The sequence below is a fragment of the Gekko japonicus genome, unplaced genomic scaffold (assembly GCF_001447785.1).
Source record: "Gekko japonicus isolate JY-2015 unplaced genomic scaffold, Gekko_japonicus_V1.1 scaffold5681, whole genome shotgun sequence".
In the NCBI taxonomy this organism is placed as follows: Eukaryota; Metazoa; Chordata; class Lepidosauria; order Squamata; family Gekkonidae; genus Gekko; species Gekko japonicus.
Window position 1 is genome coordinate 18900 of NW_015159888.1, and position 27043 is coordinate 45942.

The 27043-nt window shown below is 46.9% G+C and overlaps 1 protein-coding gene across 1 annotated transcript; it reads left to right on the top strand.

Annotated features, from left to right (window-relative positions):
* Positions 1-1521: 1521 nt before the first annotated feature.
* LOC107107947 (olfactory receptor 10A7-like) lies at positions 1522-18702 on the top strand. Its single transcript, XM_015408318.1, has 4 exons — positions 1522-1553; positions 5465-5483; positions 8776-9672; positions 18640-18702. Exons 1-4 carry the CDS (start codon positions 1522-1524, stop codon positions 18700-18702), a joined length of 1011 nt encoding a protein of 336 aa, XP_015263804.1.
* Positions 18703-27043: the final 8341 nt, after the last annotated feature.

Genomic DNA, 27043 nt, shown 5'->3' on the forward strand with positions numbered 1-27043 from the left:
AACCATTGGTGGAGGTAGATCTTATGCCGGTATTATTGCCAGTGTTCCTGGGATTTCTTCTGTTGAGGGCCAGAAAAAGACTGTCTTTACCGGGTCTTCACACATGCCTTTAAATTGCTTTGTTTGCTTACATCTAGAATGAACCCCTTGGAAGACAGCACCCACTCTGCTACAGTAAATAGATTACCCTCATATTTTGGTAAAGGATCTTTCTTTCATTCACAGCTCAATGGTTATGAGGTGAATCAGTTTTTTGCTGTCTAGAATTCCTAGAGATGTATAACACCACTTCTAGGTTTTCCTGGAAGCAGTCACACCATGGTCCCTATTTCCTCTGGTCCCCCACTTATTGTCAGGCCTTGCTGAGCAACCTTAGGTCAGCCACAAAAGTCCTATCTGTGTTAGTCTGCTGCAGCCAAACTATTAAAGATGTTCTTGGTAACTTGAAGACTAACAAACAGCCAGAGCATCCTGATTGGAGAGTAGATGGTAACTAGATAGTAAAACAGGGGTCCAATTTTGTATTCAGAGTCCTTTCCAACAATGTACATCACAATGATTTTTCAGATCGTAATTTAGACTTCTATATCAGCACATAGCAAATGAACCATTTGCATCACTTCTGGGAATCTCTTGGTTTGCACTTCGTCAATATTTGTTTGTAAACAGGATGATATCCAGTGTATGCCAGACCAAGGCATTGTAAGAATTACCTGGATGATCATTTATGTTGAAATGAAGGTTCTAGTGGAGTTAGTGGAGATGAATTAAATGTGGCCATTCTGCCAGGTTCTTCCACTGTAATCCTAGAAAGTCACACCCTTCTGTGTCTACTGAAGTTGTTCAGGATCTAGGTCACCACCATTCACAAAACAACAAATTCTTCTCGTGTTTGATCTCACCTAATCCATGATTGTGTATTAGCAGAAAATACTAACATTGTGCTTGGATCCTGCTGAGAGCTCTTTTCCCTCCAGTTTCCAGCTGCCATCTCTGAAACAACATGGGCAAACAGGAACCAGTTTAGTGGCAACCTCATGCATGAAGATCATTTTGTATATAAATTCAGTGCAGCCTAAACAGAGCTACAGCCTTCTAATTCTATTGATATTAATAGAAATGTTTAAACGGTGTTCAAGATTGCCTGTTTGTTATTTGTGCTAGCAACCCAATTTAAAACCAATATTTTCTCCAACCCCCCAATTTCCAAAGCCTAAGGAAAAACACATGTCATGGAACTGAACCGATGATGCCACTCCACACTTCCAAAAGCCACAGTAAATGCTTTCCTAATTTCCACTAGAATTCCCCCCCCCATCCAGGCCAAGGGAGTTATAGGCTCTAGCCCTAAATTTCAGGAACCATTTGTGCTACTAGAGCAATCCTGAGCAGATATAATACAATCCTTCTCCAATCTACTTAATGAGCCTTATTCCCAGGAAAGGGTGCCTAAGATTGCACTCAGTAGGTTGGATCTGACACAGAAATTCCACTTGCACTAGAGCTCTTCCACAAATGGAAATGCATGAAAAAGACTTTGGTATCCTCTTGCAGTAAGTCAAATGTATTGTTTCCCCATTTGTGTTTCTACATGCACAAGATTTTTTGCAACTAGTTTCTGGGCATTATAAATATAGGGAGGAAAGCACTAAGTGTTTCAAGATCTTGAGCAAGTAGAACTGCACTAATTCTGTTCATGTTTCCACTTGGGTATCCCTGGAGCCAGCCTTCTATAATTCAGTACAGTCTTTTGACTCTGCAAACAAAGTGTCTTGGATTTAATAAAGTCCTTTTGGAAGCCCTTCACTGCAAATCCTCTTTTCGCCCACCCTAGCTAAGGCGTTAGGTTGAAAAAGGGGGGGAATTGCAAGAAGGGTGAGCTGCTGGTTTGACTGGGCCTGAATTCTGGAGGAGACTGAGTTCAGTACAGAAAGGGTTCAAAGGAATGTGAAGCATCTGAAATGTGAAAATACAATATCAAACCTCATCCACACCACCATCACTAATAGGCATAGGATAGCCCAGATGGCCATGGCTTCTTAAGGGCCTTAGCATGCAGTACATTGTCTTCATGTGTTCTCCAGGTCCATTCCAGGTACATACACACACACGGACGCGTGTGCACAAGAGCCCTGCTGGATCACACCAGTTTTCCATCTAGCCAGTGTTCTGTCTCACACAGTGGCCAACTAGTTTTTGGCGGACCAACAACAAGGCATAGAGACTGAGGTCATCCCTGATGTTGCCTCCTGATAGTAGTACCCATAATTTTGCTGCCTCTGTTGTGGAGTTTACCTTTAGCTACTGTAGCCACTGGTAGACCTATCCTCCATGAATCAATCTAATCAACTTTTAACACCACGTATTCCTATGGCTATGACTACATCCTCTGGCAACAAATTCCATATTTTAAGCACTTGCTAAATAAAGAAGTATTTCCTTTTGTCCATCCTGAATCTACTTCTCATCAACTTTATTGTGTGCCTCCAAATTCTAGTATTTTTGGGAAACAGAGAGGATGAAAATACTAGAATTTGGGGGGAATCAATGAAGTTGATTTCTCTGATCAGACATAGGTTTCCCAGGTCTTACCTGGTTGCTGGCAGGGGAGTCCATCACCTCGTCCAGGATATCTTTGGCACCGGAAGTGATGTTGGCACAGGACATGTTGGCACAGGATATGTTGTGGGTGAGGCCTTTATAATTTGAGGGAAAAGCATAGCGTTTTCCCTTGAATGATAGAGTGTTCTCCCGCAACGTGCCCTGTTCGATGATGTCACACCAAGGATATGTCATCATGCTTGGTATGTCGGTGCAAACATGGCACTTTGGGGGTGGGGTTCCACTGCCAGCCAGACCTGAGGTGGTGGATCAGGGACCCTGAAAGCAGGCAACTCCTCACTCCAGGTGGAGGAATGTCAAGCCTAATCAGACATGTACTCTGGGTTCCATGCTCAAAACTCATGTCCCAGGGGGGTTGATTTCTATTGGGACTGTGGTGTGCAGGGACAGGGGCTAAACCTCGGCCCCACATTCCTAACCTGAAATAGATGGGGGAACTGCTATTTGTACTGTAATCATTAGGATGTGTATAATAAGGCCCTGAACATTCCTGGATGTAGTAATGAGTTATAAAGAATAATACAGTCAAGAAAGAGATTAAATTTGAGAAGAGGTCATCTGCCTCCTAGTGGTGTACACAGATGAAGCTGTGTTTGCTGTTGTTAAGATGGCTGTTGCAGTTCTTGCAGTTAGAGCCTCTAGGCCCAACTTGTATTTATGTAAATAAAATCTCTCGAATACTTTGAGAAGTTGCTGGGATCAGTTTCTTGTCATATCTGGAAGGACCTTCCCATATTCCCATTATAGAACCTGAAAAATTGGCCCAAGCACTCTCTTTCACAATGACTGGGCCTGACTCATGCAAATGCTGAGAGCAACACTACGCGATCAGACTAGGGTTGATAGCCCTTGGCTGGAGCAGTGAATTCTCATCTCCCTTCTCATTTCCCCCACTGATTGAAGCAATGGAAAGGGGGGGGGACAGCAGACAAACAAGCAATGTGACATCACTTCCTGGAGGAAACTAGAAGTGATATCAATTTTTACTATATAGTTTTTGCCCAAATACTATAGTGTCCTGTATCCCCAGTGACATACTGACATCATTTCCACTGTGCATGACATCACTGTGATGCTGGCCTCATCCTCCTCCCTGCTGCCAGTACGTCTCTCCCTAGCCAGGTGACCAGGGGCCTGGCAGACCTACACAGTGGAGCTCTGAATACTTGAGGGTACTCACATCTAATAAGAACTGTTCCCTCCCTCCAAGGTGGTAAAAACCTATGAAAATATAATGAAAAAGGACTAAGCAAATGCAAGGCATTGTAAACAATTGCTTCCCTACAGTCTAACAAAAGGAGGAGGACAGTTAAATGAGTAAAATTAATATTTGCATGAAGGCGACCTGGCGTTTATGGACTGAATCTCAGAGAGATCTCAAAAGCAGTAAGTTGTTTCCATTTTTCCCAAGCTCCTTCAAGAAATAAAGAGGGACCCCCCCCATTTTCTTGAGAAGAGAGGAGGAATCCCCCTACCTCAGACAGTCTAGTGGTTTCCCAGATTTTTGGTACATTTACCCACAAGTTCAAATTTTCTTGGTATGGTGACCCTATAATGATTCCTGGTTTCCTTTTCCCCCCATGTTGGCTGAGCAATATCTTTTCTTTTTTGTTTCACTGTCTGTCTTACCCAATTTTTAAAATGTATGTAGACATAAGATGACCCAGCCTAAGAAACTGGGGAGCCAACAACAATCCTTTGCTTGTGTATGTCTGATAATAGCACGTGAGAGGCTGATATTAATTTATTTCACTGCTTTATTTCACTACTATGGGGAAATTGTCAGGTAGGTATCAGGTTTGGAACTGGCCAGATGAACAGGAAATAGGAATGAGGTGACTCTGTATAATTATAAAACACTTCAATTGTTGTATGATAAAGTAACTGTTTCATCCTACAGGCAAGTCTATACAACTTTGGAGAGAGAGATCTTGGTCTGTTTAAAAACAGGCATAAGCTTCTTTGTATCAAAATTCCTTAAGTTTATGGAGGTAGGAAATTTCAATTTTCTTTCTTGATAGGGATCACCCCTCTTTTCTCGGAGCTATTTCCCCCAGGAAATGACTTCTGGTCCCACTTCCCTAATTCAGGAACCTCCTTGATCCTTTCACTCTCGTTAACTGACCTTCACTGTTCTAACTGCTATTCTCAACTATCACTCTTAACTATACAGTTCCATTTAAACTCCCTGTCAATCAAGTTTCTCAGATCAGGTTAAACCATTAACCACTCACTGTCCCATGTGTGTGTGTGTGTGTGTGTGTGTGTGTGTGTGTGTGTGTGTGTGTGTGTGGAATAGCATGCACAAATCAATAGCACTGAAAAATACTGTTACCCTCTTTCATAGGATTTGCAACTCCCTTTTGGGTCAGAACTCAAAGATTAGGGGGAAAAACTGTTCCTGCTATCTAAATAGTACATGTTTTTCTTGCCATTTCTGCATGGCGCTCAAAGTGACAGTGACCGAGACAGATTACAGAAGAACAGGATGATTAAAAATAGCAAGTTATTTTAAGAGCTCATACCATGATTACTTTTATATCTGACAAGTGGGAACCTGCGAGAAACTCACAGGAATGTTCCCTCACTAATTCTATGTTTTGTGTCTATGTCTCAGAAAAGGACTTGAAGCACAGTGAATGCTTGTCACATATTATATAGCTGCCCCTTCTGTTTCCCTCCTTGACTTGTAAGTGCATCTCTTGTACACTCACCTTTCTCTCTCTCCTTTGTCACCAGCTCTTTGTCTATTGTTGAATTGTAAGTGCCTTGCAGTCTGAGACCTGCCTATTTTCATTTTTACATGTATTGATATAATTGTGTACATAATTAAAAACAATAGTCTGTATGCAATACAGGAGGTCATCTTCTTCCTCTGCTACCCCATGAATCTGGTTCCCTTGACTTTATGTTCTCTGGGCCTTGAAATTCTGAAGCTGCTGGCATTTGGAAAGTGAGCTGCTCTGCCTGCACACCTCCCCCCATCCTCAGTGCCCGGCCCTGGAGCTCTGCCTGCTTGCCTCCCTTCCACTCTCAGTTTGCTCCTGGCCTAGCTTCCCTCTCCCATTGTCAGTGCATTGCTTCCTTGGCTCCCCCTTCTTGTTGGAGCTCTGCCCTCTTGCCCCCCATCATCAGTTTGCTGCCTCCCCCCCCCCGTCAGTGCAGTGCTTGCTTGGTTTTGGTTCCCCCCATCATCAGTGCTTCCCCCTCCCCTCTCAGCTTGCTCCTTACCTGCCCACTCCCCCCCCCATTCTCATTGCAGAGCAGCTGAGGAAAGAGGAAGAGGCCTCAAAGGCAGGCCGAGCAGGGGAAATCTCCATGGTGGGTACAGCTCCTCTTCTGATGACATGGTAGGCAGTCATTCCACTTTCCCACCACACCACTATTTATCCTGCCCTCACCATCACTGCACCTTTGTTGCCTGTGCTTGGGAGGTAGAGAGCTTTGATGGGCACTGCCTACAATGGCAGCACTGATAGGAAGGGGCACAATTTGAGGGCTCCGCTCCCAGCTAGGTAATGTAACAGCTGTGGCTCTTCCTGCCTGATGTTCTGCCCTCCCATCCTCCACTCACCAGCCATCTCTTGCCTGAAGTGCCTCCCCCCTCTGACCACTCCAACAGGAAGTGTTGTCTTAGGCTTGCCAAGTCCCGGGGGGCAGGGAAAACCCCACCCCAGAGGCCCATTCCCTGCCACCGGCGGATCGGGCCCCGGGGGGAACCCCACCCCCAAAGTATGCAATCTGCATGTCACCCGGAAGTGACGCGACCATGCCGGGCACGCTGGGGGCAGGGCCATGGTCATCTGAGGCAAAACTCTATGGTTTTCCTTCGGATGGTCGTGGCCCCACCCCCAGCGTGCCTGGCGCTATCCGAGTGATGTGGTTGCGGCGCACGGGCGCTCCAGGAGCAACCCGGGACTCTCCCACTGCAGCAACAGGTAGGACTTGGCAACCCTATGTTGTCTGCACAAATGCAGATAACACTCCTGTGTTTGAAGGGAATATAAACCTCCCCAACACACACACACAAACACACACGCACATATATAACGTTTTCAGATATTTCTGCAAAGCTAGGGGGTCACCCAGGTTTGCAGAAAAACTTGTTTGGGGTAAGTATGCCCCTATCTGCAGAAATAAGTATCTGCACATAGGGGACTGTTGGGAATTAGATAGGTAGATAATAGTCAGAGATGATCCCAGAGGTAGCTTAAAGTACAGGAGGGAACATGATTGCCCTCTTATCCTCCCTGCATGGTCCTGACCAGTGGTGCCCTTTTTTTTTTTCTTCCCTGGTCAGGTCTACCATTATATAGGGGTTTCCCTTAATAATGAATGGTTTTGCTTGAGAAATCAACTGGTGAATCACACATATTCCCACTTTTGGGAAGGGTGGGCTATAAATATGAATGAATGAACAAATGGTCACTCAATCAGCAGAAGATGCATTCATTCCTGTGTATAAGAAGAAATGCTTCTCCTATGATGGTCCAGGCCATCTGCAGTTTTTTTAAATTGCTTGTATTAAAAAAAGTGGACTGGATTCAAAGTACCACAAGAGGAGCTCCCTCCCTCTGAAGGCAACACAGCACCTCAAACACTTTGTGGAAACTGGTGGTAAAGTACCACAGTCAGTTCAACTTTGTGATCTGCTTGCAAGTGAAGTTCCCAGAGGAGATCGCCCCAGAACATAAAACCGGTCAATTGGGCCTGGTGAACAAACAGGACTCAGGATCAAGATAACTCCCTTCTGTATGAATGAGAAACCACCAGTGAAGCTGATGACTCTGTAACAGAGGGGGATGACTGTGTGTGAACATCAGAAGCTCCAGTAAGTACAAGGTTATTTCCTTTGAAAGTTTTAGTTAGTTTTTTAAAGGAGTATATGAAGTGAATTTCTAGAGGTTACTACTAATATCAACTATACGATTTGAATGGTCAGGATTATTATTTTTTTAGGTTTGCTGCATTTCAATGACAATAATTCAATACCAAAGTTCCACATTCGGAGGCTGCATCAGATTTAGTTTGAGAATTTTAAGCAGCCAGTATCTGTCCTAGGAATGAGGCTTCACAGCACAAGAAAAAGTGCTAGTTCCTATTGTTAGCATTCATATAGTACTTTTGGGTACATATGAAAAAAGAAACTTGGGCTCTAGACAAGCCTAAGGTCACTTGATTTACTTGAACTGAGTTTCGGGGGGGGGGGCATCAGAGATACCACCTTTTTTCTCATTGACACAGTTATCTTTACCGAAAGGGCAGAAGAAAGCATAATAGAATAGTCCACTCTTGTATTTATGTATGTATATTTGTGTGCATGGATAGATGGATGGATGGATGGATGGATGGATGGATGGATGTCCCCATTTATTGATTGATTGATTGATTGTATTTATACCCCGCCCTCCCCGCGAGCGGGCTCAGGGCGGCTCACATAAGGCAGATCTCAGCAGAGATTATATGTGTTCATAGGCTGTGTATTCCTGTTTGTCAATTGAGACCCTTTCTCATATATTATTCCATTGCTCCTATTATGCAGAAGAAATAGCCCTCTTAATTACACCTATAATAAGGTCATTCAGGCACCAAGGACAATTAGTAATCCACTCTGAGGAACTTTTGCTGAAACATCTATTGGAGGACAAATCCACTGTAATATCAAGGAATGTTGCTAAATTTCTCTTTATTGCATTTACAAAGTGTAAGCACCTCCTCAATGTTCCTTATGATGTCTCTTCTCTGTAATGCTTTTTTCTTTTGATTCTGTATGCTGTTTAATGGGTCTCTGACCGTAATAAAATGATGATGATGATGATGTGTAGTTCACAGATGGCTTCTTATTCAGGATCCTTCAGTGGCAGAATTCAGACCATTTTTGGGTCCTTACATTAGACAGAACAAAAAAGCAGTATTATGATTCAGCCAACATTTTCACTCATACTTAATTCTCCTTTCTGTACCCTCATCACACCTGGCTTTTGTCCATGCAGCTCCAAGGATGTCTAGCAAGGGTTCCTTGCTCTCTCACTAGCAAGAAAGATGGTTGGCTCTACCCCTATGTATAACCAAATGATTCCTGTCACCTTAATTCTTAGATTTATGTGTATTTCATTTTCCAGGATGTTGACAAAGAAAGAAAATATTCTACAGAATAGTACAGCCCTGGCTGAATTCATCCTTCTTGGCCTTTCTGATGAGCCCAACTTGCAAAGCATATTGTTTTCTACTTTTCTAGTGATCTATGTCATCATTCTGGCAGGAAATCTCATCATCATTCTCCTCACGTTGGTTGACCCTGCACTACAAACACCCATGTATTTTTTCCTGAGAAACCTGTCCTTCCTGGAGATCTGTTACACATCCGTCAATGTCCCCAAGATGCTTGAGAACCTTCTGTCTGGGAACAAGACTATCTCCTTCCTAGGATGTGCTGTACAGACCTATTTCACATTCTTTCTTGGTGGTTCTGAATGTTTCCTCCTGGCTTCAATGGCCTATGATCGCTATGTTGCCATTTGTAAGCCTCTGCACTACCCTGTCCTCATGAACAGGAAAGTGTGCATGGGTCTAGCTGTGGCATCCTGGTTGAGTGGGTTTTTTATGTCCTTTGGTCACACTAGTATGGTGTTTACTATGTCCTTTTGTGGTTCAAATGAGATTAATCACTTCTTTTGTGACATTCCCCCATTACTGAAATTGGCTTGTGGGGATACTTCCAGGACTGAAATGGCTGTATTTCTAGTGGCTATGATATTTATAACTTTTCCATTCCTCCTGATCTTACTGTCGTATGCTGGTATCATTGCCACGATTCTGGGAATTTCTTCTGCTGAAGGGAGGAAAAAGACCTTCTCTACCTGCTCTTCACATCTCATTGTGGTGACCTTATTCTATGGTTCTGGATGCATCGTATACTTGAAACCCAATTCAACTTATTCACCTAATACTGATAAATATCTGTCTCTTTTCTACACAGTGTTTATCCCCATATTGAATCCTATCATATACAGCTTGCGGAATAAAGAAGTTAAAGGTGCCTTTAAAAGAGTTTGGGAGAGAAAAGCTTTTGCATGATCAAAGTACATGAGCTTACAGTGTGAGATCCAAAATAGGTGAGGTGACATTTGTGTCTACTAATCACTGAGGGATAGGTATAGTTCTTTCAGTAAAGGATCTTATAATCTTATAATATTATGATCTTATTGTCGTATGCTGGTATCATTGCCACGATTCTGGGAATTTCTTCTGCTGAAGGTAGGAAAAAGACCTTCTCTACTTGCTCTTCATGTCTCATTGTGGTGACCTTATTCTATGGTTCTGCTTGTATTATGTACTTGAAGCCAAAGTCCACTCACTCACCCAATACTGACAAGTATCTGTCTCTCTTCTACACAATTGTTGGTCCTTTACTGAATCCTATCAGATACAGCTTTCAGAATAAAGAAGAAGAAGAAGAGAAGAAGAAATTGGATTTATACCCTGTCCTTCACTTGGAGTCTCAGAGCAGCTTACAAACTCCTTTCCCTTCCCCTCCCCACAACAGACACCCTGTGAGGTGGATGGGGCTGAGAGAACTCTGACACAAACTGCTCTTTTTCAAGGACAGCTGTGCCAGAGCTTGTGACTGACCCAAGGTCACATCAGCAGGTGCAAGTGGAGTAGTGGGGAATCAAACCCTGTTCTCCCAGATTAGAGTCTGCGCACTTAACCACTACACCATAAAAAAGTTAAAGCTGCCCTTATGAGAATTTGTGAGAGAAAACCTGTTAAATGTTCAAAGAACAGGATCATAGGGTATAATATCCACAGTAGGTAAGGCAACATTTGTGCCTACTTATTGCAAAAAAGATTTATTTCACCAAAGGAGATAGATCTAATAATCCTTTCTAGCCTGCGTATTTTTTTATTCTGTATTACTCAGAAACATAATGTCTACAACAGAGCAAATTGATTAGCAGGCATATGCTTATGTAAGAAGACACATTCAAAAAATGTTTCTTCCAAGCATCAAGTAGATAGTTCAAGTCTTGTATGTTCGGAATTGGTGTCCCAGGCTGTGTTTCCCAGAGAACTTTCTCAATGCCATTTTTTGATAACACTGTACCAAGGTATTACATCATGACACACTGTTATCTGAATTCTATTCCTGTTCAATTAAAAAAGAGCTAAATATACACAACCATTTCCTGAATTCAAGTGAGATCCAAGCAGCTTTTCTGGAGGTGAAAAGGGAAGTAGTCCCACTTACCCACTTTGCTGGGTTCTGCCTGGACAAGAGTAATGTGTGATGGGGAACACTGAATGAGATAAAGTGGGAAAGCTGGCTGGGACCCACCACTAGATCTCAAAGTATGGATTTTTCAATAATTTTTCAGATCATAATTTTTATTTCTATATCAGCATATACCAAACAAAACATTTTCATTCACTTCCAGGCTCTCTTGGTTTGCACTTTGTCAATACTTGTTTCTCAGCAGGACAATAGAAAGTATATGTCAGGCCAAGGCATTGTAAGATTTACATGGATGATCATTTATGTTGAAACATAGGTTCTAGTGGAGAAGAATTAAATGTGGCCATTCTGCCAGGTTCTTCCACTTTAATCCTAACAAAAGTCACACCCTTCTGAGTCCACTGAAGTTGTTCAGGATCTAGGTCACCACAGTTCAGAAAACTGCTGATTCTTCTGGTGTTTGATCTTCACCTAATCCATGATTTTGTATTAGCAGTAAATACTAACATTGTGCTTGGATCCTGCTGAGAGCCCTCTTCCCTCCAGTTTCCAGCTGCCATCTCTGAAGCAACATGGACAAACAGGAAGCAGTAAAGGCCCTCGCTAACATGCCTTTTACCAGTTTAGTGGCAACCACATGCATGAAGATCATTTTGTATATAAATTCAGTGTGCCATAAACAGAACTACACCTTTCTAATCCTATTGACTTCAATAGAAATGTGTAAACTATTATGACAAACCCCCTTATTTCGGATTGTGTGGGGATTTGTTCCTTTAAACTTTCACATGTTGGAGGAGTCTTAGGCTGTGATCACACACAGTAAATAATCCACTTTCAATGCATTTTCCAGGTTCTTCTGTGTGAACTGGCATAATCCCATTCAAAAGTGCATTGAAAGGAGATTGAAAGAAAATTATTTAGTGAGTTTGATTGCAGCCTTATTTTCCACTAACACTGTCTGCCCACCTCTTTCAGGGTTGGTACCTACACAGTTTGTCTCTCTATCACACACCCAGTCACTTATTGATGAGACTTTTTAATTAATATTAATCTCTGTGGCTTTTCATGAGCACCACCTTTTTTCTGAGATGAAGTTTACACTTAGCTCTGTTAGACACTGAGGCACCCACGACGTGGAACAATAAAACCAGCTGATTATTTTATTTACAAGGACGGGTAGGCAGGGAATATATATATATATATGTGTGTGTGTGTGTATATATATATATATATATATATATACACACACACACACACACAACGGAAAAGCTGATGCTTGTGTATACGTTGTTTCAAATGGTATAGTTCAGCTTTAGGTCAGTTAATTTATAACCATTCACTTCAGATGCCACTCTAATATCAACCCTTGTGTTGTTCTAGACTGCCAGTTTTGGTTTGGATTTCTCAGGTAAACTCCGCCTCCATAGAGAAATACTTCCACTGTGCCTTGGGTTTTTTCCTCTTTTCTTTTCTTTCTTTATTTGTTTGTTTGTTTCACTTTTACCCCGCCCTCCCCGCAAGGCAGACTCAGGGCGGCTTCCAAGAACTGGCAAGCAGTATACATTCATAATAGTTTATAAAACATCAATTAAAACACAGCAATCAATATAAAACATTCATTAAAACATTCATTAGATGGTGATAGAAGTAAGGTGCAATTTAAGGACACATTCGGCAGTACCACCGCATTAGATCGTATAGGATCGGAGTTCACTACAGGGCGCAGCTGGTAAAACGTTGCTCCTATCGGAACACCTGCCTGAAAAGTTCTGTTTTCACGGCCCTGCAGAACTGTGACAAGTCCCGCAGGGCCCTGATCTCGGCAGGGAGCTCATTCCAGTAGGACGGAGCTACAATCGAAAAAGCCCTCATCCTGGTTACCATCAACCTGGCTTCCTTAAGGCCAGGGAGGTCCAGGTGGTTTTGGGATCCTGATCTCAGTGCTCTCTGGGGAACATACGGGGAAAGGCGGCCCCTCAGGTAGGCCGGTCCCTGACCATAAAGGGCTTTAAAGGTCAAAACCAGCACCTTGAAGTGAATCTGGAATGCTATTGGCAGCCAGTGCAGAGTCTTGAGCACAGGCTGGATGTGCTCCCACCTGGGGAGGCCCATCAGCAGCCTGGCCACCGCATTCTTCACCAGCTGCAGCTTCCGGAGTTGCACCAAGGACAGCCCCATGTAGAGAGCATTGCAGTAGTCCAACCTCGAGGTGACCATAGCGTGGATCACTGTAGCCAGATCATTGCGTTCGAGGAAGGAAACCAACTGCCTAATCAGCCGAAGATGGTAAAAGGCTGCCTTGGCAGCGACTGCCACCTGGGCCTCCATTGTTAAGGAGGCATCCAGGAGCACTCCCGAACTCCTGGCCCTCGAAGCTGGCACCAATGGCACCCCACTGAAGGCCGGGAGTGGGATCCCTACCCCCGTACCACTCCGATTCAGGCACAGGACCTCCGTCTTCATTGGATTCAATTTCAATCGGCTCAGTCTAAGCCATCCAGCCATGTCCTGCAACGCCTGGTCCAGATCTTCTGGGGTAGAGTCAGACTGACCGCCCAACATCAGATAGAGCTGGGTGTCATCCGCATATTGGTGACAACCCAGCCCATGCCTCCGGGCAATCTGGGCAAGGGGGCGCATATAGATGTTAAATAGCATCGGGGAGAGCACGGCCCCTTGGGGCACACCACACACTAGTGGGTGCCTTCGGGACTGCTGCCCCCCAATAGCCAAACTTTGTCCCCGACCTTGGAGAAAGGAGACAAGCCATTGCAAGGCGAGCCCCTGAATTCCCATGTCGGCGAGGCGGTGGGCAAGCAGCTGGTGATCGACCATGTTGAACGCCACCGACAGGTCTAGCAACAGCAGCACTGCTGTCCTGCCCCAATCCAGATGCCTCCGGAGGTCATCCGTGAGAGCGACCAGTGCTGTCTCCGTCCCATGGCCAGGGCGAAAACTGGACTGGAAAGGATCTAGCATGGAAGCGTCATCCAGAAAGCTCTGCAACTGCACCGCCCTCTCAATTAACTTGCCCAAATAAGGCAAGTTGGATACCGGCCGATAGTTGGCCAATTCAGCCAGATCCAGTGATGGCTTTTTAAGGAGGGGGCGGACCATTGCTTCCTTGAGAGCCCCCGGGAACAGTCCCTCAGAGAGGGACTTGTTGATAATATCCCTGAGGGCACCTCGCAACCCCTCATGGTCAGCTTTAATTAGCCAGGAGGGGCACGGATCAAGGCTGTAAGTGGTTGGGCGTACAGTAGAGATCAGTCTGTCAACTTCCTCTAGGCTGAGTGGACTGAAATAATCCAGAATGGAACGAGAAGATGTGCATGGAGCCTCGAGTTCACTCACTGTCTCAACTGTGGTGGGGAGGTCACGGTGGAGCACCAAGACTTTATCTGCAAAATAGCTCGCAAAAGCCTCACAGCCGATATCCAATTCCCTAGTGTTTTGTCTGCCCTGTGGCAGAGCTGTAAAAGACCGAATTGTTCTAAATAATTGTGCTGGACGTGAGCTAGCAGACACAATCGAAGCTGCGTAGAACTCCCTCTTCGCAGCCTTAACTGCCACCTCATAGGATTTCATAAATGTCCTATAAGATGCTCTTGTTGCTTCGTCGCAAGTGCGCTGCCACTGTCTCTTTAGCCGTCTAAGCCTTTGCTTCATCAGCCTCAGCTCCTGGGTGTACCAGGGAGCCAGCCTTGTGCGCAGGCGCAGAGGGCGTCTGGGAGCGATCTCATTGATGGCTGTCGAGATTCGGTTATGCCAGTCCTCGACTAGCTCATCTAGTGAGCTGCCATGGGGCATAGGATCCTGCAGAGCCATCTGAAGCCGCACTGGGTCCATTTGGCTCTGCAGGCGAGCTAAAATAAACTCGCTGCCCACACAGGGTTGGGGTGACACATTCACTCAGGCCCTCAGGGCATGGTGGTCCGACCATGGAACTGCCGTAGCAGTGATCCGGTCCACTGTAACCCCCGCTGCGAAGATCAAATCAAGCATGTGACCGGCTTGGTGAGTGGGGGCCGTTATATATTGGGAGAGTCCCAGTGCTGCCATGGATGACATCAGGTCTGACACCCGTGAGGAAGCCGCATCTTTGGCATGGACATTGAAGTCACCCAAGACTATCAGTCTAGGGTGCTCCAACGCCCAGCCTGACACGGCCTCCACCAGGGACGGCAGACTATCAGGCAGTGCGTTGGGTGGACGGTACACCAACCAGACAGCCAAACTCTCCCTGGTTTCCCACACAACGCCGGCACACTCAATGCCTGTGAGCCTCGGCACCGGGAGCGCCCTGAAGGAGTAAGCCTCCCGAATGAGCAAAGCCACTCCTCCCCCCTGCCTCATTGTCCGGGATTAGTGAAGGACCGAGAACCCAGGCGGAGCTAGCTGGGAGAGTGCTACTGTCTCCCCGTCTCGCACCCAGGTCTTGGTCACGCATGCCAGGTCCACATCCTGTTCAAGCAGAAAGTCCCGAAGGACTGTGGTCTTATTATTTATGGACCTGGCGTTGCACAGCACCAATGTTGGAGTGGGGTTTCTGGTCCTTGCCCCACTGCCTGCCTCCGTTGGGATGGGACACAGGCTGGAAGGTGGCCGAGCTTCTCTATTTCTCAGCCCCCTTCCCTTCCATTTCTGCTTTCCTTTCCTTTCCTTTCCTTTCCTTTCCTTTCCTTTCCTTTCCTTTCCTTTCCTTTCCTTTCCTTTCCTTTCCTTTCCTTTCCTTTCCTTTCCTTTCCTTTCCTTTCCTTTCCTTTCCTTTCCTTTCCTTTCCTTTCCTTTCCTTTCCTTTCCTTTCCTTTCCTTTCCTTTCCTTTCCTTTCCTTTCCTTTCCTTTCCTTTCCTTTCCTTCCCTTCCCTTCCCTTCCCTTCCCTTCCCTTTCCTTCCCTTCCCTTCCCTTCCCTTCCTTTTCTTTTTTCTTTTGGACACCCACTAGCAATGTTCCCTCTAAGCTGTGGAGTCTTGTAAGCAAAAATTCTACTTTGTGAGTTACTGGCATTAAAGCTGTGAGCGAGCGATTTGGCTCCTGCATAAATTAGTTTGCTCTGGAACCATCCTTCCTGAGCTAAGACAAAAATCTGTGAGCTGGAGGCTAAAAAACTGTGAGCTTGCTCACACTAACTCAGCTTAGAGGGAACACTGCCCACTAGTCCCATAAACCCTTCTGGCACACACTAAATCCACTAAACCCAAATCTCTCCCCAGCAGAGTATAGATTCTATGTGAGCATAACATGAATCTCTTGTTTAACCACCCGGAGCTTATTTTCCTTTTTAAGACTCCTTAGTTTTCACTGTGGTGTAGAACCACATTTGGCTTTTTCAGATTCCCTTAATACTGGAATCTGTACAGAAATCTCATTTACTCCTTGGACTCAGCGAGATCCAACATGACTTCTCAGTCCCCTGGCACACTACCCACCGACCAAAAAAAAACCCCTGACAGTCTCAACGGCCAAACTCCAACTGTCAAGAATCTCTCCCATGAGTTGTGAATCAGAATTACATCACCACTGCTAGTCATGTGACTGCAGGTGTCTTTCCATGCACACTGATCCCAACCCCGGAGTCCATCACAACTGTGTTCAGGATTGCCTGTTTGTTATTTGGGCTAGCAACCCAATTTAAAACCAATATTTTCTCCTACCCCAAGAACAATTCCCAAAGCCTAAGCACCACCACATGTCATGGAACTGAACCGGTGATGCCATTCCACTCTTCCAAAAGCCACTATAAATGATTTCCTAATTTCCACTAGAACTTTTTCCCCCCTTTTACTGAAAGGGAGTTATAGGCTCTAACTCTAAATGTCAGGAACCATTTGTGGTAGTAGAGCAATCCTGAGCAGATATAATACAATCCTTCTCCAATCTACTTAATGAGCCTTATTCCCAGGAAAGGGTGCCTAAGATTGCACTCAGTAGGTTGGATCTGACACAGAAATTCCACTTGCACTAGAGCTCTTCCACAAATGGAAATGCATGAAAAAGACTTTGGTATCCACTTACAGTAAGTCAACTTTATCATTTCCCCATTTGTGTTTCTACATGCACAAGATTTTTTGCAACTTGTTTCTGGGCATTATAAAATATAGGGGGGAAGCACTATGTACTGCAAGATCTCGAGCAAGTAGAACTGCACTAATTCTGCTTCCAGTTGGATATCCCTGGTGCCAACCTTCTATAATTCAGTACAGCCTTTTGACTCTGCAAACAAGTGTCTTGAATTAATAAAGTCCTTTTGGAAGCCCTTTGGTGCAAATCCAGTTTTCCACACCTCACCTAAAGTAAGTTAGGTTGATAAAGAAGAAAAAATGGCATGAAGGGTGAGTTGTAGCACAATGAGGCTGGTTTGACTGGACCTGAATTCTAGAGGAGGCTGAGTTCAGTACAGAAAGGGTTCAAAGGAATGTGAGGCATCTGAAATGTGAAAATATAATATTCAACCTCATCCCACCACCATCACTCATAGGCATAGGGTAGCCCAGATGGCCATAGCTTCTTAAGGGCCTCAGTGTGCAGTACATTGTCCTCATGTCTTATCCAGGTCCACCCCAGGTACATATCTATCTATCTATCTATCTATCTATCTATCTATCTATCTATCTATCTATCTATCTATCTATCTATCAATCATCTATCTATCTATCTATCATCTATTTACATACATAAATAAAAGAAAGTCCTTTCACTGTAAAATCAACAACCAGGCCAAACCGCTGAACCTAGAAACACCAAATTCAGACACTCCTACCATGGTGTAGATGCTCACTAAGAAGGGATTTTTAGAAATTCAACCGCTAAGGGGGTCAAAAGGGGTAAAATGTCCTCCCCCCATTGATTCCTATGTGACTGCCAGGCTGCTGCCTCCATGCACCCCCCCCCCCGACTCTGATTGGTCAGCTGCAGAGCTCAGAGTTCTGAGGATTAAAAAGTACAGGAGACTGCAGACAGCTAATGACAGTTGAGGAAACCAGGAGTGGCCAACCACCTGTGAGGTGAAACAAAGCTGCTGACCCAGCCTCCCTATGGCTTCAGACATGCTCCCCCCTCCTACACCTGACAGGCAGTTGTCTGTCAGGTGCAGCAGCAGTTGCAGGATGCTTAAAGCCATCAGGAAGCCTGCCCCAGCAGTAATGCCTTAGTATTCCCAGCAGTAATGCCTTGTGTTTCCTGCCAGCCCTGCCTCCACAGTGGCTTCAAATACTCCTCCCCCCCCCCACACTGGACAGGCAGCTGCCTGTCAGGTGTAGGACAGGAGGTGGCATGCTTACAGCCACTGGGAAGGTTTGCTCACCAATATTGACTTAGCCCTGCTGCTGGCCCAGCCTCCCTGATGCCTTTAGACATAATCCCCCCAACACCAGACAGTCTTTCAGGTGTAGGAGCAGGACCAGGGTACATTAATCCATCTGGGACTCCGCTCCAGCATGATCACCTTAGTGATGCTGCTGGCTCAGTTTCTCTGATGGCTTCCAAAACACTCACCCCGCCTCCTACAACTAACAGGCGGTTGTCGGTCAGGTGCAGCAGCAGTTGTAGGGTGCTTAAAGCCACAAGGGAGCGTGCCCCAGCAGTGACACCTTAGTGATCCTGCCAGCCCCGCCTCCACAGTGGCTTCTAATACTCCTCTCCCCTCCCCCTCCTACACTAGATAGGCAGCTTTGTTTATTAATTGGAAAATGTGTTGTGTATTTGGAACACTTACTAAATAAAAAATTAAACAATCCAAGCACTCTCATTCATCCAGACCTGGCCAGACTCATGAAGAGATTGAAAGACAGACTCATGCAGAATTGCTTGGAGGACACTGCGGTGAACATGGATTTATAAGAAGAGTGTAGAAAGGGCCATTGACCATTTGTCACAATAAAGTAGCTGTTTGGTTTTACAGACAAGTTTTTAAAACTGTTGAGAGAGATCTCTTGGCAGTTTGCTTTAAAACAGCCATACCCTTCTTTGTATCAAAATTACTTACATTTATGAAGGCAGGAAAACATTTCAATTTTCCTTCTTGATGGGTTCACCCCTCTTTCTAGGAGCTATTTCCCTAAGGAAATGACAACTGGTCCCACTTCCCTAATTCAGGACCCTGCTCAATCCTCTTACTCTCCTTAGCTGTCCTTCACTGCTCCAATTCCTGTTCTCAACAGTCACTCTTAACTATAGAATTTCATTTGAACTCCCTGTCAATCACAGTTCTCAGATCGAGTTAAACCATTTACCGTTCACTGTCCTCTGTACAGACCCATGGTGGTGGTGGGGAGAGCACACAGAAATGAGTGACACTGAAGAATGCTGCTACCCCCTTCCATAGGATTTGCAACTCCCTTTTGGGTCAGAACCCACAGGTTGGGGAAAAACTGTTCTTGCTATCTAAATAGTACATGTTTTTCTTGCCTTTCCTCCAAGGAGGTCAAAGTGACAGTGACCCTGACAGATCACAGAAGAACAGGACGATTAAAAAAAAAGCAAGTTATTTTAAGAGCTCATATTATGATTACTGTTATATCTGACAAGTGGGAACCTGTGAGAAACTCAGAGGAATGTTCCCTCACTAATTCTGTGTTTGAGTCTATGTCCTAGAAAAGGACTTGAAGCACAGTGAATGCTTGTCACATATTATATAGCTGCCCCTTCTGTTTCCTTCCTTGGCTTGTAAGTGCATCTCTTGTACACTCACCTTTGTCTTTCTCCTTGGTCACCAGCTCTTTGCCTCCTTGTCTATTGTTGAATTGTAAGTGCCTTGCAGTCTGAGACCTGCCTATTTTCATTTTTACATGTATTAATATCTGTAAGGTATCCAGTCCAGACAAGTTCAGACAAACGTTGAGCTTTGCCCCAAGAGACAATGGACTATGCGGATCCTAGCCCGCTCCAATCAGGGGGCTAGGTTCCTGGCCGAGAGCCAATGGGACTCTCGGCCACTGTAAATAACCTATTGGGAAGTGGGGGGGGTGTTTTGGGTGGCGGTTTCTTGGGGAATATAAGCCGGCCTGCGAGCCGGCCAAAGTCGTCTTGTTCCTGATCGAATAAAGTACGCTTTGCTGAAATCATTCTCCGTCTGCGTACTTTTCACTGGCGACGAAGATGGGATCCATCTCCCTCTGAACAGAGACCACGTTCTGGACATCACCGTGAGCCACCACACTGAATTTGCCACCACCGCTAGCATCGAGCATCTTCAAGAAGCGCCGCTCACCGCACCGCTCCCAAGCTCCGAACACTGCACCGCACCGCACCACCATCTATGCCACTCGCTTCCACGTGGAAACAGTAGGATGGCTGCCACATCAGAGAGCCTCCCAGCTTTTGATATCTGCCAACCCTCGCAGTGGGAAACCCGGCTGGAAACTCTCGAGAGCCACTTCACCATCCACAAGGTGGTGGATCCAGATATAAAAAAGGCGTACCTGCTGCGCCACCGCGGGATGGAGACCCATTTCCTGCTTAAGGACTTAATAGCACCCAAGCTGACCAAAGACAAGTCGTACAGCTCCTTGGTCAAGGCGCTGACCGACCATCTGGCTCCCAAACCAACGAAGTTCATCGAGTGCCTGGACTTTTTTGGGAAGGTTCAGGGCCCCGACGAGACCACCTCAGATTTCCTGGCGGCTCTGCGGCGGAGTGCGACCAGGTGCTCCTTCTCCAACCTAGCCGAAACTCTCCTCAACCAGTTCCTCGTGGGACTCTGAGAGCCGAAGCTTCAGAGGAAGCTGGTGAGCCAGGATGACCTGGACCTGGAGAAGGCAATCTGGGAGGCCACGGCATATGAAAAGGCACACCAAGACCGCCGCGCCAAGGCGGTCCACCTCACACAAGCGACAGCCAACCCCGATGTCTCGGATGAGGACGAAGTGCACCAGGTCCGTCGTTGGTCATCTCAGCCGTCCACCAATGTGAGCAAGGCCTCTTTAACTGCCTCTGCCCCGTGCGCCAGCTGTGGTGAGGGCCACAAGCACCGACCATGCTGCTTCTGAAATGCAGTCTGCTGGACCTGCAACAAATCAGGGCACATCTCCTGGGTTTGCCGCTCCAAAGGACAACGCCAGAAGTCATCCATGCACCAGACTACGCTGGAGCCACCCAGCGACCTCAACTCCATATCGGCCCATTTCCTGCAACACCAGGTATGTAACTTGCCCCCTGATGGCCCCAACAAGATGCATGTCACGGTCCTTATAGAGGGATCCCTCTGCAGCATGGAGACCGACGCAGGGTTGACCAACTCCATTATCTCCGTGGATATGCTCCGCACGCTGTGTCCAAAGGGGGCCCCACCCCTGCAGAAGTCGTGGGATTTCCGGTTAAGGGACTTCAATAAGAATCCCGTGGCGGTGCTGGGCTGGGGCAAGTTCCGGGTACAGTTCCAAGACTTTAATGCCACCCTAGACCTGCTGGTGGTGGATAGGCCTCTCTCCAGCCTGCTAGGACTCTCGTGGTTTGAGGCCCTGAAAATCTCTCTGAATGGAATCCATCAGGTCAGGTTACGGGACTTTGGGGCGGTGTGCGCAGAATTTCCCTGCGTTTTTGACGGCACACTGGGAAGTTTCTCTGGGCCCCCCATCTCTCTGGATCGAGACCCAACGGTGCGGCCCATTCGCATCAAGGCCTGGATGCCGCCCCTAGCAATGAAGCCGAAAATCGAGGCCGAGTTAGATCGCTTAGTGGAACAATGGGTCCTGGACCCAGTCGCTTCAGCACGTTGGGAGACCCCCATATTCACCCCAGTGAAGCCCAATCGGGACGTGCGCATTTGTGCAGACTATAAATGCATGCTAAACAAGGCTCTGCAGGCACACACTTATTCGGTGCCGGTGGTGCGGCACATGTTGGCGGCTTTGGCGGGGGGCAAGGTTTTTGGCAAGTTGGACTTGGCACAGGCGTATCAACAACTGCCAGTTGATGCCGCCACGGCCAAAGCCCAAACGATCACAACACACAGGGGGGTCTTCAATGTTCACCGCCTCCAGTTCGAAGTCTCAATGGCTCCGGGGAATTTTCAATCTTTTATGGATTCTCTCCTGAAAGGCATCCCCAGGGTTCAGCCATTTCTAGACGACGTGCTGATTGTCGTGCCGGATGACTCGTCCTTCACAGACCGTTTGCGGGCCATTCTACAACGTTTTGACACAGCGGGGCTCAAAGTCAAGTGGGAGAAATGTCTCTTGGGGGTGCCATGCATCGAGTTCCTGGGCTTCGCGGTCGACGCTGCGGGCATCCATCCCACCACGGACAAGGTGACTGCCATCACGCAAGCACCACCTCCAGCATCAAAGTCCAAACTACAGGCCTTTTGGGGGCTCCTGAACTTCTACCACTCCTTTTTGCCCCTCAAAGCTGCAGTCGCAGAACCGCTCCATTGCCTCCTGGACAAGTCGGCACCTTGGGTCTTGGGTCCGCCACAAGCAGCTGCGTTCCAGGCGGGCAAAGAACTGCTCGTCTCGAAAGCAGTCCTGGCACATTTCAATGAGGCGCTCCCGGTGGGGCTGGCCTGTGATGCTTCCCCCATGGGGTGGGAGCGGTACTGGGCCACAGGTTGTCGGACGGTCATGAGGTCCCGGTTGCATACTATTCCAGGACTCTGTCAGCAGCTGAGCGCAATTACGTGCAGATAGATAAGGAGGCGCTGGCGATTGTGGCGGGGGTGAAAAGTTTCACCACTATCTGTACGGGCGGCCCTTCACGGTCCTCACGGACCACAAGCCACTGCTGGGCCTCCTGGCCCCCGACCGCCAGACGCCCCAGATGATTTTGCCCCGGGTGCTCCGCTGGTCTATTTTCCTGGCGGGGTACTCCTACGCTCTAGTCCATCGCCCCGGCAAGGCAATGGGCCACACAGACACTCTGAGCCACCTGCCGCTGCCGGTCAGTGACCCAGATTCAGCTCACACCCACCAGATCACTCTCCTGGAGACCCTTCCATGGCCAGTCCATGTCGCGGAGGTGGCTTGCGGCACCTCCAAGGATAAGGTACTTTGATGGGTCTTGGACTGGATGGTGAGGGGATGGCCCGTGGCCAAAGGAGACCCTGACATAACACCCTTTGCTTCCCGGAAGGACGAGTTGTCCGTCCACCATGGCGGTGTCATGTGGGGTAGTAGGGTGGTCATCCCAAAACCCCTATGAGAGCGGGTCCTCAACGCCCTTCACAAAACACACCCCGGGGTGGTGCGCATGAAAGCCTTGGCCCGGAGCTACGTCTGGTGGCTGGGGTTGGATCGGGACAAAGAGGACGTGGTGAAGCGGTGCAACCCCTGCCAAGCATCCTGGCCTGAGCCTCCCTGAGCCCCAGAATGGGCCTAGGAATCTTCCCACCACCCCTGGTCCCGGTTACACTTGGATTTTGTGGGACCATTCCAGGGGCAACTCTTCTTTATCCTGGTAGATTTCTTCAGCAAGTCACTGGAGGTAGTTCCTGTGCCTGCCACCTCCTCGAAGGCGGCCATCTGGGTGATGTGGCAGATCTTCAGTGCCCAGGGAATTCCCAACACTCTGGTCACGGACAACGGGATAGCATTCATGTCAGCGGAGTTACAGGAATTCACAAGCTACTATGGGATCTGCCATGTCTGGGCTGCCCCTTCCACCCTGCCACCAACGGCCCGGCCGAGCACATGGTCAGAACTACAAAATATGCTCTCCACCGCTTGGACTCCCCGGACTTGGATTATAAACTGGCGGCTTTCCTTTTCAGCCAGTGCACGATGCCCCACACCACTACTGGGCGCATTCCAGCAGAGCTACTTCTGGGCCACCACCTGGCAACCTGGTTGGATCATCTGCACTCCGAACGGGCATCAACAGAGGCACCGGGCATGGAGACACATGAGGCAGCCAGCGGTTTCTTCCTGGAAGACCCCGTGTACGCAGGGAACTACGCCCGGCGGGCCCACCTGGATTCCAGCACGAGTCATATGAGTTAAGGGCCCCAGATCATTTGAGGTCTCTTGTGAGGATGGCCAAGTTCTACACTGGCACATCGATCAGTTACGCCGCCAGACGATGCCATTGGACCCCGAGGACTCGGACATGGCCGAGGTCCCAGAGACCTCACCCCAGGTCCAACTCCCGGTGGCCGACCCCCGGGCTCTACCCTTGTTTGAACCTGAGACACCTCTTCTGGAGGCACCGGGGATGCTGGCACCACCGCCCCCAGCGCTCTCCCGGCCAGCCTGTCTCCGAGGGCTCCCGGGGGAGAAGCTGCAGCAGTCCCGGAACCTCGCCGCTCTACCCGCACCAGGAAGTTACCAGCCCACCTGAAGGACTTTGTCTGTGGGCGCATTGTGGACCAATGGGGGAGGAGTGTAATGTATCCAGTCCAGACAAGTCCAGACAAGTCCAGAGAAGTCCAGAGACAAACGTGGAGCTTCGCTCCAAGAGACAATGGACTATGCGGATCCTAGCCCGCTCCAATCAGGGGGCTAGGTTCCTGGCCGAGAGCCAGTGGGACTCTCAACCACTGTAAATAACCTATTGGGAAGTGGGGTTTGTGTTTTGGGTGGCAGTTTCTTGGGGAATATAAGCCGGCCTGCGAGCTGGCCAAAGTCGTCTTGTTCCTGATCGGATAAAGTACTCTTTGCTGAAATCACTCTTCGTCTGCGTACTTTTCAATATCATTGTGTAGATAATTTAAAATGCATCACATGTATTGATATCATTGTGTAGATAATTAAAAATAATTCGTATGTAATACAGGTCATCTTCTTCCTCTGCTACGCCATCTCCCCCTATCCTCAGTGCCTTTCCCTGGGGCTCTGCCTGCTTGCCTCCCTTCATTCCTCCGTTTGTTCCTTGCCTAGCTTTTCCTCCCATTGTCAGTGCAGTGCTTGCTTGGCTCCCCTCCTTGTTGGAGCTCTGCCCTCTTGCCCCCCATCATCAGTTTGCTGTCCCCTGTCAGTGCAGTGCTTGCATAGTTCTGGTTCCCCCCCATCATCAGTGCTTCCCCCTCCCCTGTCAGCTTGCTGCTTACCTGTCCATTCCCTCCCTCCCCCCATTCTCACCACCGAGCAGCTGAGGAAAGAGGAAAAGGCCTCAAAGGCCGGCCAGGCCATAAAGGGGGTAATATCCATGGTGGGAACAGTTCCTCTTCTGATGGCATGGTAGGCAATCATTCCTCTTTCCCATCACACAAAATTTAACTAGCCCTCACCATCGCTGCACCTGTGTTGCCTCTGCTTGGGAGGTGGAAAGCTGTGGTAGGCACTGCCTACAATGGCAGCGCTGGCAGGAAGGGGCAAAATTTGAGGACTCCTCTCCCAGCCAGATAATGTAACAGGTGTGGCACTTCCTGGCTGGTTCTCTGCCCTCCCATCCTACTCACTTCCCTCACAAGCCATCACTTGCCTGAAGTGCCTCCCCCCTCTTGCCACTCCAATAGAGAAGTGTTGTCTGTGCATGCACAGATAACGCTCCTCTGTTTTAAGGGAATTTAAACCTCACCAATGTATTTTTTTAAGTTTTCAGATTTTTTTGCCAACCTAGGGGGTCATCAAGGTTCGCAGAAAAACTTGTTTGGGGTAAGTATGCCCCTATCTGCAGAAATAAGTATCTGCACAGAAGGGACTGTTGGGAATTAGTCGATATATAAATAATAGACAGAGATGATCCCAAAGGTAACTTAAGGTAAAGGAGGGAACATGATTACTCAATCACCAAAACATGCATTAATTCCTTTGTATAAGAAAGGCTTCTCCTATGATGGTCCAGGCCTTCTGCAGGTTTTATAATTCCTTGTATTAAAAAAGTAGACTGGATTCAAAGTACCACAAGAAGAGCTCCCTCCCTCCCTCTGCAAGCAAAACAGCACCTCAAACACTTTGTGGAAACTGTTGATAAAGTACTACAGTCAGTTCGACTTTGTGATCTGCTTGCAAGAGAAGGTCCCAGAGGAGATCGCCCCAGAGCATAAAGCATGTCTACTGGGTCTGGTGAACAAACAGGTCTCAGAATCAATATAGCTCCCTTCTGTATGAATGTGTCTAAGAAACCACAAGTGCAGCTGATAACTCAGTAACAGAGGGGGCTGACTGTGTGTGAACATCAGAGTGTCCAGTAAGTACAAAGTTATCTCCTTTGAAAGCTTTAGTTAGTATTTTGAAGAAGCATACTAAGTGAAATTCTAGAGGTTACTACTAATATCAACTAAGCCATTGGAATGGGCAGGATTATTTTTTAGGTTTGTTGCTTTCCAATGACAATAACAGAATACCAAAGTTTCACATTCCAAGGCTGCATCAGATTTAGTTTGAGAGTTTTAAGCAGATGCTAATATCTGCCCTAGGAATCAGTGAGACTTCACAGCACAAGAAAAAGTGCTAGATGCTATCATTAGGATTCATCTAGTACTTCTGGGTACAAGAAAATAATCTTAGGTCACTTGGTTTATTTGAACTGAGTTTGGGGGTGGGTTGGGGGGGGGGTAATCAGAGATACCACCTGTTTTTATTGAGACGTTATCTGCACCAAAAGGAAGAAGTAAGCACCATAGAACAGTCCACTCTTGTATTTAAGTATGTATATATGCGTGGATGGCTGGATGGATGTCCCCATTGACCTCAGCAGGGGTTATATATGTGCATATGCTGTGTATTCCTGTTTGTCATTTTGTGGTTTATGTGTAGTTCACAGATGGCTTCTTATTCAGGATCCTTCACCGGCAGAATTCAGGCCATTGTTTGGTCTTTGCATTAGACAGAACAAAATAGCAGCATTATGATTCAGCCAACATTTTCATTCATACTCACTTAATTCTCCTTACTGTACTCTCATCACACATGGCTTTTGTCCATGCAGCTCCAGTGATGTCTAGCATAGCCTTTTCTTGGATGGTGGTCAAAGGTTCCTTGCGTTCTCAATAGCAAGGAAGAAGGTTGGGTCATGCCCTATGTATTATCTCATGATTCATGTCTCCTTAATTCTTAGATTTATGTGAATTTCTGTTTATTTTCCAGGATGTTGACAAAGAAAGAAAATATTATACAGAATAGCACAGCACTGGCTGAATTCATCCTTCTTGGCCTTTCTGATGAGCTCAACTTGCAAAACATATTGTTTTCTATGTTTCTAGTGGTCTACATCATCATCCTGGCAGGAAATCTCATCATTATTCTCCTCACGTTCATTGATCCTGCACTACAAACACCCATGTATTTCTTCCTGAGAAACCTGTCCT